The following is a 15,114-nucleotide window of genomic DNA, read 5'->3' as shown; positions in this document are numbered from 1 at the left end:
GTTTAAAGCTGCACTAATCAATATTTTTACATGAAGAATGGATCGAATCACTTGCTTTTAGAATCTCTTGTGATTCTCTTTGATTTACTCTCACATCACTCGTCAACCCTGTTTCCAGTCACAGCAGGCAGCTGTTTTCAGTGAAAACCCAACTGTTTGCTGCCGAGGACCAATCAGCAGACAGACAAATTTAGCAACTAGCTAGTGAGCATAGTGGAGCATTTAGCAGCCAAATAGCCAGATCATTTTCTCAGGAGTGGATGGAGAGCGAAAAGAGAGCCAAAAAGAAAGTCAGTATTGGATGAATAGGTTTATCAGGTGGCCGGAGACATGACTTGATAAGCTGTTGTGCATAAGGTGGTAATATGGCGGTGTTTTGTTTACTGCACAGTGTGGTCCCACAAACAGATTTTAAGGGTCATTTCACCTGAATTACAACAACAAACGTCTCCTCACTTACCTCTAGCGGTATCTAACCATGTAGATAGATGTGCTTGAACTTGCCCAGGTTTACAGTCAGATATCCCTCTCTGAGATTTCTGCCTCCGAGCTAACACGACGGAAGATGAATGGAATTTCGTTTGTGCTGCTCAAAGCATTGCAAGCTGACAAAATTCAAAGGTCAGTGTCACCCTTACTTTGCATAATCCACAGGCCTCACAGTGAATTTCCATAGGTGCTATTTCCTCAAAAGAAATTAGAAGCTGGAAAGTATCTACAGCAATAAGTGCATCTTTCCCTTCTCATTACTTTGAGCAGTATTGTTCTTTCACCCCCATTATATTAGAGTGGAAGCAGAAAACTCAGACACTTATATCTAAAAACCACAGTAAATAAAATCAAAGCTGTAATACGACAAGTAACTGATACATTTTTTTGTAATTGGGGTGACCCAACCCTTTAACATATTTTTTCTCAGCCTCTCCATTATTATTTTTCATTCTTTTAAAGGCTCTCTCCCCCCTTCTCTCTCTTTTACACACACACACACACACACACACACACACACACACACACACAAACACGTAAACAGTCACCTCCAGCAGGAAGCAGAATTGGGCTGTCAGTCAAATGGACAACCTTAAAAGGGCACAGAAGCCTGCAGGAGATATTAATGAATGAAATACAGCACTGACACCCAAACACACACTCGCACACACACACACACACACACACACACACACGCACACGCATACACTACAAAGCCTGTCTACTGACTGAGACGGCACAACATCCACCAAGCCAGCTGTTCCACATCACCCGCATCTATTTTTGACACACACGACTTCCCCACCCTTCAAACTGACTGGCGTTAGTTTTTAATTTAGCCTCTCGCGGTCAGGAAGCATTCAGACGAGGACGAGAGCAGAGATGAGGGGTAAGGGTGATGAGGTTTGGCATCCAGCTTGTCAGCGCATGTTAATCAGCTCATCTGTTTTAAGTATAGATTTGATTTTTCGAATAGGAAAGACTCACATTTCCCAGCCTGCTGTTTAAAGGTCAGTGCCACCATTATCTTTAATAGAATGAACAAATTACCCAAATTTTTGTTCTGGGTAAGACTGTCGAGAGCATTGTTTGGTCCCTTGGCGATAATGTGGCACCGCACTCAGTCCCGACGGTGGATCCAGTATCTTCTTTCCATTCTATCCTGTCATTCCTCTCCACCTCCTGTGTGTCCCCTTGACTTTCTCCTTGACTTGCCTCTTTGGTAATGAAGCAGAGAGATAAAAATCTTCAATTGTTCACTATTATTCAATACAGTAAGGCTATCGTCCTCATTACTTGGATTCCCAGGATCTGTGTGTGCGTGTGCATGCGTGTGTGTGAATACAGTATGTTTACTGACCTTGGCAATATACACATGATAGTGACGAGAGCCAATATTGGCAGAGTGGAACAGACACAGCCTTCTTTTTTTCCTCTCAGATGATTCTCCATTAAAACCGTCCGTCTGTTTTGTTGCTGCGTGTGTCTTTTATATCCATGTGGATGCAAAAATTGATTTGGTGTGTTTGCATGCATTGATTCACATGTTGTGTATGCATTCCTTTATGTGCCAGCCCGCATGTACATACTCTGTCTACATCCCTCTTTTTTGCAGGAGATGTTCACGCCGGAGTGCAAGTTCAAGGAGTCCGTTTTTGAGAACTACTATGTGATCTACTCGTCCACTGTGTACCGGCAGCAGGAGTCGGGCCGGGCCTGGTTCCTCGGCCTCACCAAGGAGGGACAAGTCATGAAGGGCAACCGGGTCAAGAAGACTAAGCCCTCGTCACACTTTGTGCCCAGGCCTATCGAAGGTATGACAAAAATGTTTGGTTTGGTGCTTTTTGTGGTTATGCATGCGCTTCCCATTTACTATAAATCAGGTGTACTATGCCAGTAATTAAGTTACAATCTTAATTCCAGCACAATGAACATTTTGTGGTTGTTGCAGCAGTTTTAAAAATGATGTGCATTCCAAGCACGAGATACTTCAGATTTAATGAATGTAAAGCCTCATTGTTCATCAAACCAGACCCAGAAAACAATCAAGTTTCACATTCAGATATTACAACATCCCTCAGCTACAAGGAGGTTTCTAAACAAATTATCTTTCGACGACAGTACTATGCACTTACTGTGATGGATCATCTGTCTGAAGCAAGTCTTAATGTCTCTGAAAGTTCCATTATTGAAATTAGTGGTTGCTCTGAGGATAGGAAAGAATAAACAATTGATGGTACAGTTTAGAAAGGGTTGGCAGTATTTAAAGTATGTACATCTGCAGTTAATAGGCTAAAAAAAAAAACCCTCTGGTATAGTCTTTTAAATTCATGTGTTTAATATGTATAGAAATTATACCGTGCATGTTTAATAGGAGCTGAATATGCTTATTCTCTTTCTTGCTGAGAGTTAGATGAAAATACCGCTCTCAGTGCCTGCATGCTAAGTATGAAGTTACAAGCAGCTCTTAGCATTAGCATAAGGATGGGAAACAGTGAGGGACAAATAGCCTGGCTCTGGAAACAATCCACCCACTTGCACCTCAAAATCTCTTGAAGAACTTGGCAAGCTTCCTTCTGTTTCCAGCCTTCATGCTAAGCTAAGCTAACTGGCTGCTAGCCTTAGCTTCATATTTATTGTAGACATATGAGAGTGGAATCAATCTTCTCATCTAACTCTGAGCGGAAAAGTCAAATTAATGTTTACCAAAATGTGGAAATATTTTTTACAGTCTACTGTTTTTGTTCTACTGTCAAGATGAATTCATTTTTATGCATTTCTTAAGCTGTTGTGGGGGCAGGTTTATTTCTGAATTTCATGGTTCTATCGAGAGCAGTGTCAGATATTATCATGAAAACTTTTCAAGCCACGCGAGTTAAAGAAAAAGTGCTGACACGGCCCTAATTCCCTGTCTTATCCCTTCCAGCCTGGTATAATTGTCCCTCCAGCCTCACACCTAACCTTGTCTCTGTCTTCACATCCATCTCTTCAATCTGCTCTCCATTGTCCCCTTTCTGAGCTCCTCCTCCCTTTGTCCTCTCCTCTTCTCTCCTTCCGTCTCCTTTGCCTCTCTTTGCATCTCCGCTGTGCAGTTTGTATGTACAGGGAGCCGTCACTGCATGAGATAGAGGACAAGCACCGCTCCAGGAAGAGCTCAGGGACTCCCACCATGAATGGAGGGAAAGCTGTCAATCAGGACTCCACATAGCAGCAGGGGGAGGGGCTTCCGGCAGGGGGGAGTGGCCTCATCCTGACTCAGGGGGAGGGGCCCAAGGAAAAGTCACCACCCCCCAAGTTACGCACCACCATCCCCTCTGATTAAAACAAAAAGAGGGCGTTGTGACGAAGAGGAGCTATTACTGTACAACAAGACAACAAAAGCAAAACTGAACTCTTGCCTGTGAAAACCTTTTAGATGAATTAATATGAAACCAGAGGATATATATATGTATATATATATCTAAGTACATATATATATATGAAAAAAACATTTTCAATCAGGACTTGACCAACATTTTATGCAAAAAAAGAGAAAAAGCTGTGATAAATAAACAAAGGAATGGTGGTCTCTCTTCACACAAACACAAATATCTATCATTTCCAATTTATGCTGTGAAAAACAAGCTTTAATACATGTCCAATTTTCATACATGGATTTTTTGTTTTCTAAATGCTATTGCACTCTCATCATGCTTTATTGTGTTATTGTTGTCAGTAAAACTATAACGTCATCATAATCTGTTGATCTTATCATCCCAGTTACGATCATGGTTATTCTGGCTTTTTTTTTTTGGTTTCTGAGCCTAAAGAAAGTTTTTTTTTTATTATTACTCTTTTATTTTTTTCTCAGAGTTTGATCTTGAATGCACTGTCACACTATCTGCTCCGGTGTGAGGGTAAGACTGAATGTATTTGGTAGTTCTCTGTGTTGGACTCCAATGGAAACGGACTGCTTAGGGTGGGATGTAATTTACTCAGGTGTGTACTGTAAGTGTAACTAATGTGACTAATAGGACAGATGGGGCTGTTTCAAATACTCTCACGTGAACTCCCCAATGTTGTTCTGCTATGACAGGACGGGACTGATACAAGCAATATAATAGAGAGCAGTCTAGTATGTCTCTAAACAATAGTAATAACAAGCTGACAACACAGTGTGTTTGTCAGCGGAGAAGTCTGACAAAGAAAGTTGTGTAAGTAGGTGAATTCAAGGAAAACCGTTTTGATATAGCTTCAATATACTCTTAACATTTACAAGGATTATTAGGTTTTAAGTGAAGTGATGTCCACACTTGTCAAAAATGGCAAAGAGTAGTATTCTCTCCAAAAGCTGAGAGGAGGATAATGACCAGCATCAGCACTATGAGCCATGGCCGAAAAACGGTCACTTCACATTTGCACCTCAAGAAACACAGACCCCTTTCTCTGCTGTTAGCTAGGCTATAACAACAACAACTCTCAAACTATAACTACATAACAGTATTCAGGCTTTTGAAGTATACAGACAAATCGTGAAATAATCCTTGGTAAACGACTTTTGCTGGGGTTTTTTTTTTTTTTTTAAGAGTGAAAATGGAAGTTGTTTTGGCTGGTCTGGCAGTGACGATATGTGTTGACTGGTTTCCAAGACGTTCTACTATTTCTGTTACTTTTATTGCGAAAGCGTTAGAGATTTCTCAACACTGGTGGACAGGGTGGACAGGGTGCCTGACTGTTTAATAATCCACTGACCTGACTGGTCGATAATTTCAGTGTAAGGTCCCAATCATTCAAGATTTTCCAATCACAATGGCAGCAGAAGGTCTCATTGAGGAACCAGTTCATCTGGATTTAGCCAGGTTCGGGGAGGGTGTCTTACCATCGCGGTGAGAGTATCTCAGTGTTTTCGTTTCTCTGACATGGTAATCCATATTGTCTCTATCCCCCCTCCTGGTTTTGTGACCCATGAAATGAGCCATTTGCTGCATTGTGTGGGGGAAAGCTTCTCTTTGATAAATCAACATGCTGACAGGGCTGTATAAACAAGGTGAATTGACTGGTACGCCCCTTACGCCACATAGCTCATTCCTAATGCCCAATTAGTTTGTCTAACTCAGGAAGTCCTACACTTGTTCCGTGAATGGGGCCAGACATAAACGCTGGCCGCTCATTGTCCAGCAGCCGTTGCACAAAGCCTGGCCACTGGTGTGGGGTTCAAGGGGGTCAGTAGTGTTTTTATCATTAAAGGTCAAGTAAAGCTAAGCCTAGCCAGGTTAGGAAAGTGGGAAAAGGGAATTACAGGAGTTGAGACAAAAGCATGAACATCGCATGAGTGCAAGGGTTGATGTAAGCTTGGTTTGATTTTGAGGTGAGAGCTCAAAGAAGATTGTTTTCGGATTAGGTGGAAAATCAATCCAAAACTTTTTATGCAATGTTTTGATCAGAAGTCTGGTGAGAGTTTACACATCTCTCCTAAATCTGGTTGGAAATCAAATGCTAAGTTGGTGGTATGTACAGTAAATAGCACACATTCAGTTGCACAGCTGCAGTGATATATTATCTATATATCATCTAGGAGGGTCTTCCAGCTGGGTCCCGGGGCCCGTAGCTGGTGCAAGTAACCTGCAAGAGCTAACGGTAGATTAGTTAAACTTCCACAGCACCTACAGCATAACACTGACACATACAGTATATTATACGTGACACTGAAAGTCAGCAGGCAAGACCAGCATATATAGGTATCTTTTTATAGAGGTTTATATTGGTGCAAATGAGATACATGTGGACTTAAAGCAATGCATGAAATTGGATGTACTCGATGTCAACTGTTGACAGCAGAATGAGAGGATTTGAGAAAGGGGGTTAAAAAAGCTAATGTGAGCAAGCAGTAAAGGAGAGCACTTTTCAGGGGGGGTTATTGATGTATGAAAGGGTGAGCAAAGGCGATGGTTGTATGTGATATTAAGTATAATTTCTTATTTTTATGTTTGCAGATGATTTCACTGCATTGGAACACGCTCATATATGCATTATGAATTGTGAGATGAAATAAAAAAAAAAAAAAATGCATTGATAATAAAAATCCGAATGAAGTTAGTGATTGTTTAAGAATAAAGACTATGTTATCAAAAACTTTCACCAACGCAGTGATTGACTCAATGTGCTGCTGATCATGACTGACAGCTGTTGTGTCTGTAGCGTGTTTTTTTTTTTTTTTTTTTCTTTTCATTAAAGCCACTCTGCGACAACAAGAGAAGCAGCAGGATGAGCAGACAAACTAAATCCATCAAAGTGGCTTTCAACGCGCCTCACATTCAGGAAAATCCAATCCGTTTCCTCTATCAATTCACCGGGGGTGATTTATCTTCTCACTAGCCCCTAAATCCGATGTGTCATTTTGGGATGGCGCTCCTTCGCCCTTAATTCTCCTGTTGTCATGGAAACAGACCTTCCGTGCCGTCTGCAAGGAGAATGAGGAGGAGGAAGAGGAGGAGGAGGAGGATGATGAAGGATCCCCTGACTTTCAGGACGTGGCTTGTCTTCTCTCTCTCGCTGATGGCTGCAGCACAGAGAACAGCAGAGTTGGGGGGGAGTTACAGTAAACAGCTGGGAGGTGTGCAGCTCTGCAGCCTGGGGGACACATTCATAGGTGCTCCTGATAAGATAGAGGAAGAAGAGGGTGAAAGAGGGAAAAGGAGAATGTAGAGACAGAAAGAAAGTTAAAGGCAAATTAAAGGGGGGGGGATGCTCTTCCTGCATTTCACTTTGAGTCACTCTCTCTCTCACTCTCTCTCTCTGCACATGCACATTTATGTATGATGTAATGTCTGAACCAAATTTCATGCCATCTTATAGTTGTAACATTTCCCCTAAAGCCAGTGAGGGATTTGTCACTTTTTTAATGCGGGGGTGGCCCAGCAGGAGCAGCTCTCTGCCCCCTGGGGTTAAAGCATCACCATAACCGTACAATAGGGTGTAGAGTTATGGTATTTAGAGTATATAGTTGAGGGAATATTATAGATCCAAGACAGAAGTGATGGGAACGAGAACAAAAGGCACAAATCCGTCTGCTACTTCAGCACCACGGACAGCACCATGGATTTATCAGTACATAGCATAGCTAGGCTACTGATACTTCAGATCCACGGTGACGGCCATTGATGCTAACTTGTACAATCCTCGGTCAGATAAAGGTTCAGTGATCAGGCAGACTAGATGGTTCATCTTCTGGAAAACATGCATGTCACTGCAAAATGTTGAGCCTATCCATCCAGCTGTTATCCATCCAGCTGCTAGCTGTTATGATGATTTCTCAGGGTAAGTGAAAATTGAATCAGAATAAACTGAGCGATCCCAAAAGTAATAAAGTGAGTAATAAAGCGAGTCATTAACAACCAAACATTTCAAGTTGCTCAAAGTGCTCAAGGAACAATAAGGGGGTCCCCAAACTCAGGGGGGTTCATACTTTGGGGTCCTCATACAGAATGTATCACAATATGACACACATGACAAATCTTATTGCTGCTCAAATGAGTTTAACCCCAGAAACACTGAGCAAAAACTCACGTTTCACCCCAATCGATACACCGTCCGGTTCACTGGCTCCACCTCTGTAGTTAACATTCACTAAGATACAGAAGCAAGTCAAGGCCAGCTATTCACACTCCCATGGGAGATGGGAGTCTAAATGGGGTCATCTGTTTAGATACACATAGGGAGGGCAGGGGCTGCAAACAGCTTGAAGGCTGCTCCACTCTCCTCCCTTCACCTCTCCTCTCAGCTACAGCTGTGGCTGTGGCCTCTGCTGCTCCTCTCACATCCGCCTGTCCTCCTCCACCGCCCCCTCCTTTCCTCCTGTGTGGAGGAGGCACCTTGGACCCGATGGCTCTATTGAAATCTTCCCTGGAGTGAAGATAAATGTTCATAATAACATATCATTGCTGTAAAGTAGAACTTTACTCATGCATTATTCAAATGTATTGACATGTCAATAAAAAATGTTGGCATCTAAATAGAAGCGCCGTGATAGCAGAGTGAATATACCACAATAATAACTTTCAAAAAGTTTAAGTTTTTCAGTGATTTTCTGTACTGAAATGATGTTCCTCTGTTTCATTGTGTGATATATGACTGGAAGTTGGCAGAAAATGCATTAAATGCTTTGCACTGCGCAACACAAATATTATTTGTTATAGCCTACAGACCAGGACAAAAACATTGCAGCTCCAAAGCAAAAATGACAAATGATTTAGTGTTTCATTTATCTCACTTTAAAACAACCTTTATCAAAACTGAGCTCTAGCAACCTCCAAATACTCTTTGTGAGGTTAAGCTTGACAATGCAAATTTTGCAAAGGATATACTGTATGCCTAAATCAAAATAACCTTGATTTCAAAGACAGAACAAGACAATCATGAAGCCAGCAATCATTTTAGCCTGCAAACTGGCCACTGCCCAAAGCCTCACAGCAGACTCAGTGGGTAACCAAAGGAAAATGTGTTGTTTTTGTTTGAAGCATTTTCTAACCTTTACAAAAAAACTTACTTAGTTTAGCCTATTAGCATGTTAACATTTGATCATTTGCAGCTGAGGATGATGACAATTTCATTAGTGTTGCTGGTAGCTGACATGATGATAGTGCTAAAGACTCGGGGATCACCAAACTTGGACATGAATTTCTGTACCAAATTTCATGGTAATCCATCCAACAGGTGTCAAAAGATTTCACTCCAAACCTCAATGTCAACCTGGATCACAAATGTCTGTAATGTCATCTTAATGCATTCAATAGTTGCAGAGATATTTCAGTCTACATCGAAGCAGTGGACCAACTTACACACATACTACCTTCAACTAGCTGCTAGTGTGGCTAAAAACTAATAAGACTAAACTAAGACTTTTTTTTTTAAATTTGCTATCAAAACCTATGAATTAATAATCTTTCTTCTTGTTTCATCATCTGGCCAAAAAGTTCCACTTCCACAAAGAAACATGAGAATCTACGATTGCTGTGATATTTCCTGAGCACAGCCACACTTTCCAGGCCTCAGACGATGAACTCTGTCCGTTCTGGACGCTCCATGAGCTTCCCGTCGTGCCACCCTCTGCTCAGAACATCAGGTTTGTATACAAGATATCTGACATCTCGCTGAGATAAAGGAGCTGTGAAATTTGATTATGCCAGCATGGTGCCTGTGAATACTGTGAACACTCTGTGCGACTGATATAAATCCGTTTGATACTTTAATCTCTTAAATTGCTCATTGAACAGACAAAACAGGTGGTGGTTTTAAAACTATACTAAATTAGTTTTGACCGCTTAAACACCATCCCGTGTATTTTCCAAAATTCTCATCCCGTGGTACCACATAATGTCATTCTCTCCTCTTTTGTCTCAAACCACCTGTGTTAAAATGTGGCTGGCTTTCATTGCATTTTAAAGGTCGCAGCTGGTATATTTTACAACATCTCTGCAATACAAAAATCCCTCTGCCAGGATTATGTCAAATGCTGTTAAGTGTCATAAATTATATTTTCTGCGTTGCCAGTATCTGATGTCAAATCGTACATGTTCTCTTGGCTGTATACGACCCCATAATACCTTCACTAAGTATCAAATTAAGGTTTGGGCTATGATAAAGACATAGCTAATGGAGAACTTTTGAGGTTTTGCATTTAGGTGGGTCAACAGTACAGACATCTATGTGTGGCCTCTACAGTTATTTATACAGCCCTGTACGTGACTTTGTCTTTTGCAGACTCATGAGCACACAGAGTAAAAATATTCTCCATCTTTTATCACAGCCATCTTTCTTCCCTCTCTGTCTACCTCATCTTCGTCCTGTTGTTTTGATATGGGTCTGTGCCACTGGGACTCCACTTGTTTCTCTTCTCTCGTCCTCCCAGGGTGAGAATGAGGGAACTCCTACCCAGAAGTGGGGTTTTCAGTTCTACTCATTAAAAATAATTGGTCTCTGTTCAATTAAGGCTCAGTGATGCTCCTTTGATCTAGCTGGCTCAGTGTGTTTTTATCTGGGTCTTTTACATCCAAATCCACTGCTCAGACTTGGCAAAAGTATTGGATAATTGGTTGTAATGTGTTTACTTCCGGAAGATGGGGAGTCGGGTAGCTGGTTGGGAGTGATTAAACCTTTCATTCAAACCTTTGAGCTTCTGCTGTGGCACCTAGTGAGACAGTCCACTGTCCCGAGACGATAAAAACCAGATCGTTTTACTTTCTCTCTTCCTCTCTTTGTCTGTGATTTGCTGCTTTTGGCTTCTGCTGTCTGCAGAAACGAGGAAGACTGCAAGCAAACGCACACTCGCTGATCCTTGAGAGACATAAGACACATAACAGTTCATGTACACTGCACACAGGCACCCACTCACGCCGTAATCCCACTCACCCAGCCGCCACCCACACATCCACTCTCACATTTTGTATTTGCAACTCTCACACTCTTATTGAAGAAGCTCTGCAGTATGAGCATGTTAATATGCTGGCAGTGGTTCCTGTTACAGAGTGAAGCTGTTCTGTTGAATCCCAATAGCCCAGGGACAGAAAGGATACTAAGCCAAGCTTTGACTGCAGTTATGCTCCAACACTGCTTCTTTAATAATTTCCTCTCTCATCCTCTTTGCACCTCTCTTCCTCTACTTTCTCACTTTCCTAATCTCTATTCCCTCTCCACCTCTCTATCCAATTTGATATATTTCTCCTCAATCTAGCCTTCCTTTTCACCCGACATCTTCTTCATCATCTACACAACCTTTTTTTTCCCTCCTCTCTACGTGTTTCAGCCGCAGTCTTCTTTACTTGGATTCATGTAATTCTCGCAAAATTTATCTTCCACTTCTGCATGCATGCATAATACATACATGGTGGAGATTGATGCATTTCTTTTCCAGGAAAGGCCTCTAGGATGTGCAGTACTGCTGAATTACCTAAATGCATGCTCATCAGTATAATAATATGTGCTGTTCCAAGGCATATTTTATGCACATTCGTTTTTGAAGCGCCACACACAAGATCTTTTGTCCCACAGCAGATTGCATGACCAAACTACAGAACACTTGCTGTATATATCAAAAAAAAAAAAGAAAATGCTTCAATCATTGGAATAACAGTTGAAGGAACATCAAAGGCAAGACGAATGGATGCCTGTAAAGCTCATACTTTATTGCTTTGCTCGTCTACCATGAAGATCACTCGGAAACATCAGACACACTGCAGACATTTATAACATTTAAAGTCTATCAGGATTTAACAAAGAGAAGAACAGCCTCCTCTGCTGGAGTGAAAATAATGTGACAAAGAGGGCTCATATAAGAAGAAATACTTTGATGTGTTTCATGAATGAATGTGAGTGATCTTAATTGACTGCACAATCAAATGCAACACTCATTTCGACAGGCCAGTGGGGCACAGTTGGCCATGAAAGAAGCCTGCTGAGTGTTCGAGCTCTCTGCAGGACTCTTTTAAGTATATCTCTTTGACAAGAAGGATATGTCGAGGTTTTGCAGCCAGTATTTTCACTGTAGCTGTTCATTTACCGATCATTAAATATTCAGAGCCCTCTTCATTGTGTACACCTCTGCACTGTAAATAATGCAGCCATGTAAGATCAAGAGGGTCAGCGAGCATTCCACTAACTGCCAGGATGAGAAGCGGCTGAAGTGCTGGAACAGACATGAACGTTGGTACAGATCTGAAATGGCTCCCTCAACCCGGAAACAGCCAGTATGTAGAGACTAAACTGTGTTAAGTTTAAAAACCTAAAGACATGAATCTTTAAAGGGAGACTATACTTTTACAGGCCAGCTGTCACTATGGAAACAAGTAACTGTCATGAGACAATGCAAAAACACTGTCATGAGAGGCACAAGTGGAGTAATGAAGTTACACAGCAATGCTTCTCCAAAGTTAACAGCTATGAGCTACCAGACCAAGTAAGGCTGGAGGAGCAAAAGCCCTGAGAGCACTGACATGAGCAACTGCTTAGGAATTCAACTTTTTATTTGTATGCATGAGATATGTTAGATCTTGTTTCAAATGTTACCTAGCTTCGCTTTAAGATAACAAATGTATGACAGGATGCCAGCAAGCCAGATCCATGCAAGATCCAAGATGTCTTGCACAAGGCTGTGTATGTAGTTATAATATACGTTCATAAATAGTTAACAACAGTGTTCCACCATTTTTATAGTCACAGTTTAAGTTGAAGGTTCATGCCAATTAAAGCTGCCATAATGCTCTCTGAATTTAAGAAATAATTAAATATCCTGTCAACGCTGTTTATGTGAGCATGAACAGCTTGAACACGAACACAGATGAAAGTGATAGTATGGGACCTTAAAGCAGTAATTAATCAAAGTGTATGTCAACAGAAAACTGCATCTTAGCTATAAAGAAATGACTGTCTGGCACTTCAGTGAGAACAAAGCTAGCAGGCAGTCCAGGATTTCCAGAAGAAGACTCTGCAGCCATCTCTGCGAGTCTGAACTGTCACGCCACCCAGTCCACGTCGATTCTTCTCCTGTTTGTCTGCAGGTCCCTGGGGGATTATTCCATTTCCGGATTTAGAGAGTTTATAAAGCAAGTCCTCAAAATTCTGTTTCTTTGTTGATTCCTAAGGAGGAAGATATTGGAATAATGTAAATATGAAATAATTCTTAGCATTTACAGACTCTTGAATCTCAGTAAATACAGTATGAAATTTGTACTTCATCACATCTGTACCTCTAGGAAATGGGAATTTCTACCAATTTCATTGCAATTTCATGGAGGTGCAGCTGTGAGGATAATCAAATGACAGACATCAGACAGGGATCTCTGACAGCAGCCAAAGTGAATGACTGGGAATAAAATTGCCCTTTTAACAGATCAAGATCAATAAAATGTGAGTGCACAAGCAGAGACCAACTTTATAAATTGAAAAGCTGTCGGCAGGACATTCTGTGGCCCACAGTGTGACCATCACCGGTTATTCATCAGAAGGACATACATACACAACATCCATAAATTCTTCAGCTGAAGAGCTGTTAAAACAGAAATAACATGAAGAAGCGAATTGAGTGAAACAAAGACACCTTACCTGTCTGTCCTGCAGTTTCTCGATCCATGACACTGAGTCTTGCTGAAGTTGGATGTCTTTAAACTCCTGCTCAGCCGCTGTAGTTTCTACAGCACATGATGCAAAACACAAAAGTGCCAAAATGCACAAGATGTGGGCCATCCTCACTTGGGAGATCTTGCTTGTGTGCTTCCTGTCGAGAGAATTCTTCGCAGTCAGACGTCCACTGCTGATGTGCACCCTCGCTGTACAGCACGGTGACACGTCTGTTTTTAAAGTGGTACCTGGACCCACAAAGGGAGGAGTTTTGTGTTTGCCCCCATCAATGCGCTGAAGCGTGTACCATGTAATTTACAACGGCCATTAGGAGTGAGACAAAGAGACTAAATAAAGACATTTTCACCATCCTGGTCCTTCCTAGTGACATCATTTACATAAACACCCTGTAATCTGCTTGTGAAGGTCATGCTGACTCGTAAATGTGAAAGATCTTCTCTGTCTCCTTAATGGCAAATCCCTGTAAGTGAAGTGTGATGTGCGCTCATGTAAAATAAAACATTAATGATGCTGACATGGGGAAAACAATGATTTCATTAACCCTGCTGTGCCATAAAGTTGAATCAACGGGCAGCGCAGAGACACTGGGATATCCACAGGCCATAAAGGTCAATTTATCATTTGTTACACCCTTGTGGGTTTGTTCTGGGCATCTCTTTAATGAGATTTCTGCTCTGTTTAACTTTAACAGTTCTACTGCATCTGAATTAAACCGTTACTTGTCACAAGGTATAATGATTTTGTAATGGTACATGCTGCAAATATGCAACTGCATGGACAGAAAATACAGTCACCCTTACTTTTAAAATCATCCTATGTTAATGTTTAAGGGTTATTAGGTTCCAAAGTTCTTTTTATTTAAATCAATGTAAAGGAAAAATGTGCCAAAAGACCAAAAAAATTGTGATCTGTAAAATCTCTTCGAAGACAGGCAATATCTTCTCCCATTCTACTTTATGATAACTGCAAGTACGTATATATATAAAATCACAGTCTGACGCTATTCAGCGTATTTACCCTTCAGTACAGCTAACCTGTTCAAATATGAACAGATGTTTTTCTTGACCATGTGTGCGGAGCAAACTTAAAGGACGCGTCCTTCCCAAACGGGAGACAACCTTGAAGTGCATCAACCTTTCAACAAATCGCCATTCTAACTCAATTAAAGAGGTGTAGAAGCCTAATATAGCTGCCTAAACAATTAGTAAGTGCACTGTCGGGAGCAGAATAATCCTGTTAAGAAGGCTACCGAGAGCACTTTACAGCAAGAGTGTTTCTATCCATGCTGACAACTGTCTGCACCAAGTCATGTAAGACTTATCTAATTCAAGGTGGCATTCAAGGAGCAGCTGCTTGCTATATCAGCCCTGTCAGATGTGTTGGAACTAAAACTCCTAATGATTCAAATTGTTGCATCCAAAAATGAAAATTAATTCGATGGTCGGTGTGATACCTCATCACAGGTTTTTAATTCACACAAGAGGGTTCAGCTCTTCTTCAGCTGTTACTTGTGTT

The 15,114-nt window shown here is 41.3% G+C and overlaps 2 protein-coding genes across 4 annotated transcripts in view; one reads left to right on the top strand and one right to left on the bottom strand.

Moving 5' to 3' along the window:
* fgf12a (fibroblast growth factor 12a) overlaps positions 1 to 6,606 on the top strand; it is a 29,380-nt gene extending 22,774 nt beyond the window's left edge. For all 3 annotated transcript variants that reach the window (XM_076744256.1, XM_076744254.1, XM_076744255.1), the window contains 2 exons: positions 2,105 to 2,303; positions 3,582 to 6,606. In XM_076744256.1, coding sequence (XP_076600371.1) covers positions 2,105 to 2,303; positions 3,582 to 3,697 — 315 coding nt within the window. In that variant the 3' untranslated portion in view covers positions 3,698 to 6,606. The remainder of the gene's footprint in view (positions 1 to 2,104; positions 2,304 to 3,581) is intronic.
* Positions 6,607 to 12,912: 6,306 nt separating this feature from the next.
* LOC143328850 (uncharacterized) lies at positions 12,913 to 13,704 on the bottom strand. Its single transcript, XM_076744260.1, has 2 exons — positions 13,564 to 13,704; positions 12,913 to 13,098 (listed from the first exon to the last, which is right to left on the bottom strand). The coding sequence occupies exons 1-2, from the start codon at positions 13,702 to 13,704 to the stop codon at positions 12,913 to 12,915; spliced, it is 327 nt and encodes a 108-aa protein (XP_076600375.1).
* Between the last annotated feature and the right edge of the window lie 1,410 nt (positions 13,705 to 15,114).

This window comes from Chaetodon auriga, chromosome 12, assembly GCF_051107435.1.
Source record: "Chaetodon auriga isolate fChaAug3 chromosome 12, fChaAug3.hap1, whole genome shotgun sequence".
NCBI classification, from domain to species: domain Eukaryota; kingdom Metazoa; phylum Chordata; class Actinopteri; order Chaetodontiformes; family Chaetodontidae; genus Chaetodon; species Chaetodon auriga.
Note: the sequence above shows the minus strand (reverse complement) of the source record. Positions and strands in the feature narration are given on the sequence as shown.

What these genes read in the sequence shown, in the direction of transcription:
- LOC143328850 (XM_076744260.1), bottom strand. Translation starts at nt 13,704, where the DNA reads ATGGCCCACATCTTGTGCATTTTGGCACTTTTGTGTTTTGCATCATGT. An exon ending in AGAAACTGCAGGACAGACAG is followed by an intron (nt 13,099 to 13,563) that starts GTAAGGTGTCTT and finishes CTTCCTCCTTAG; the next exon opens with GAATCAACAAAGAAACAGAA.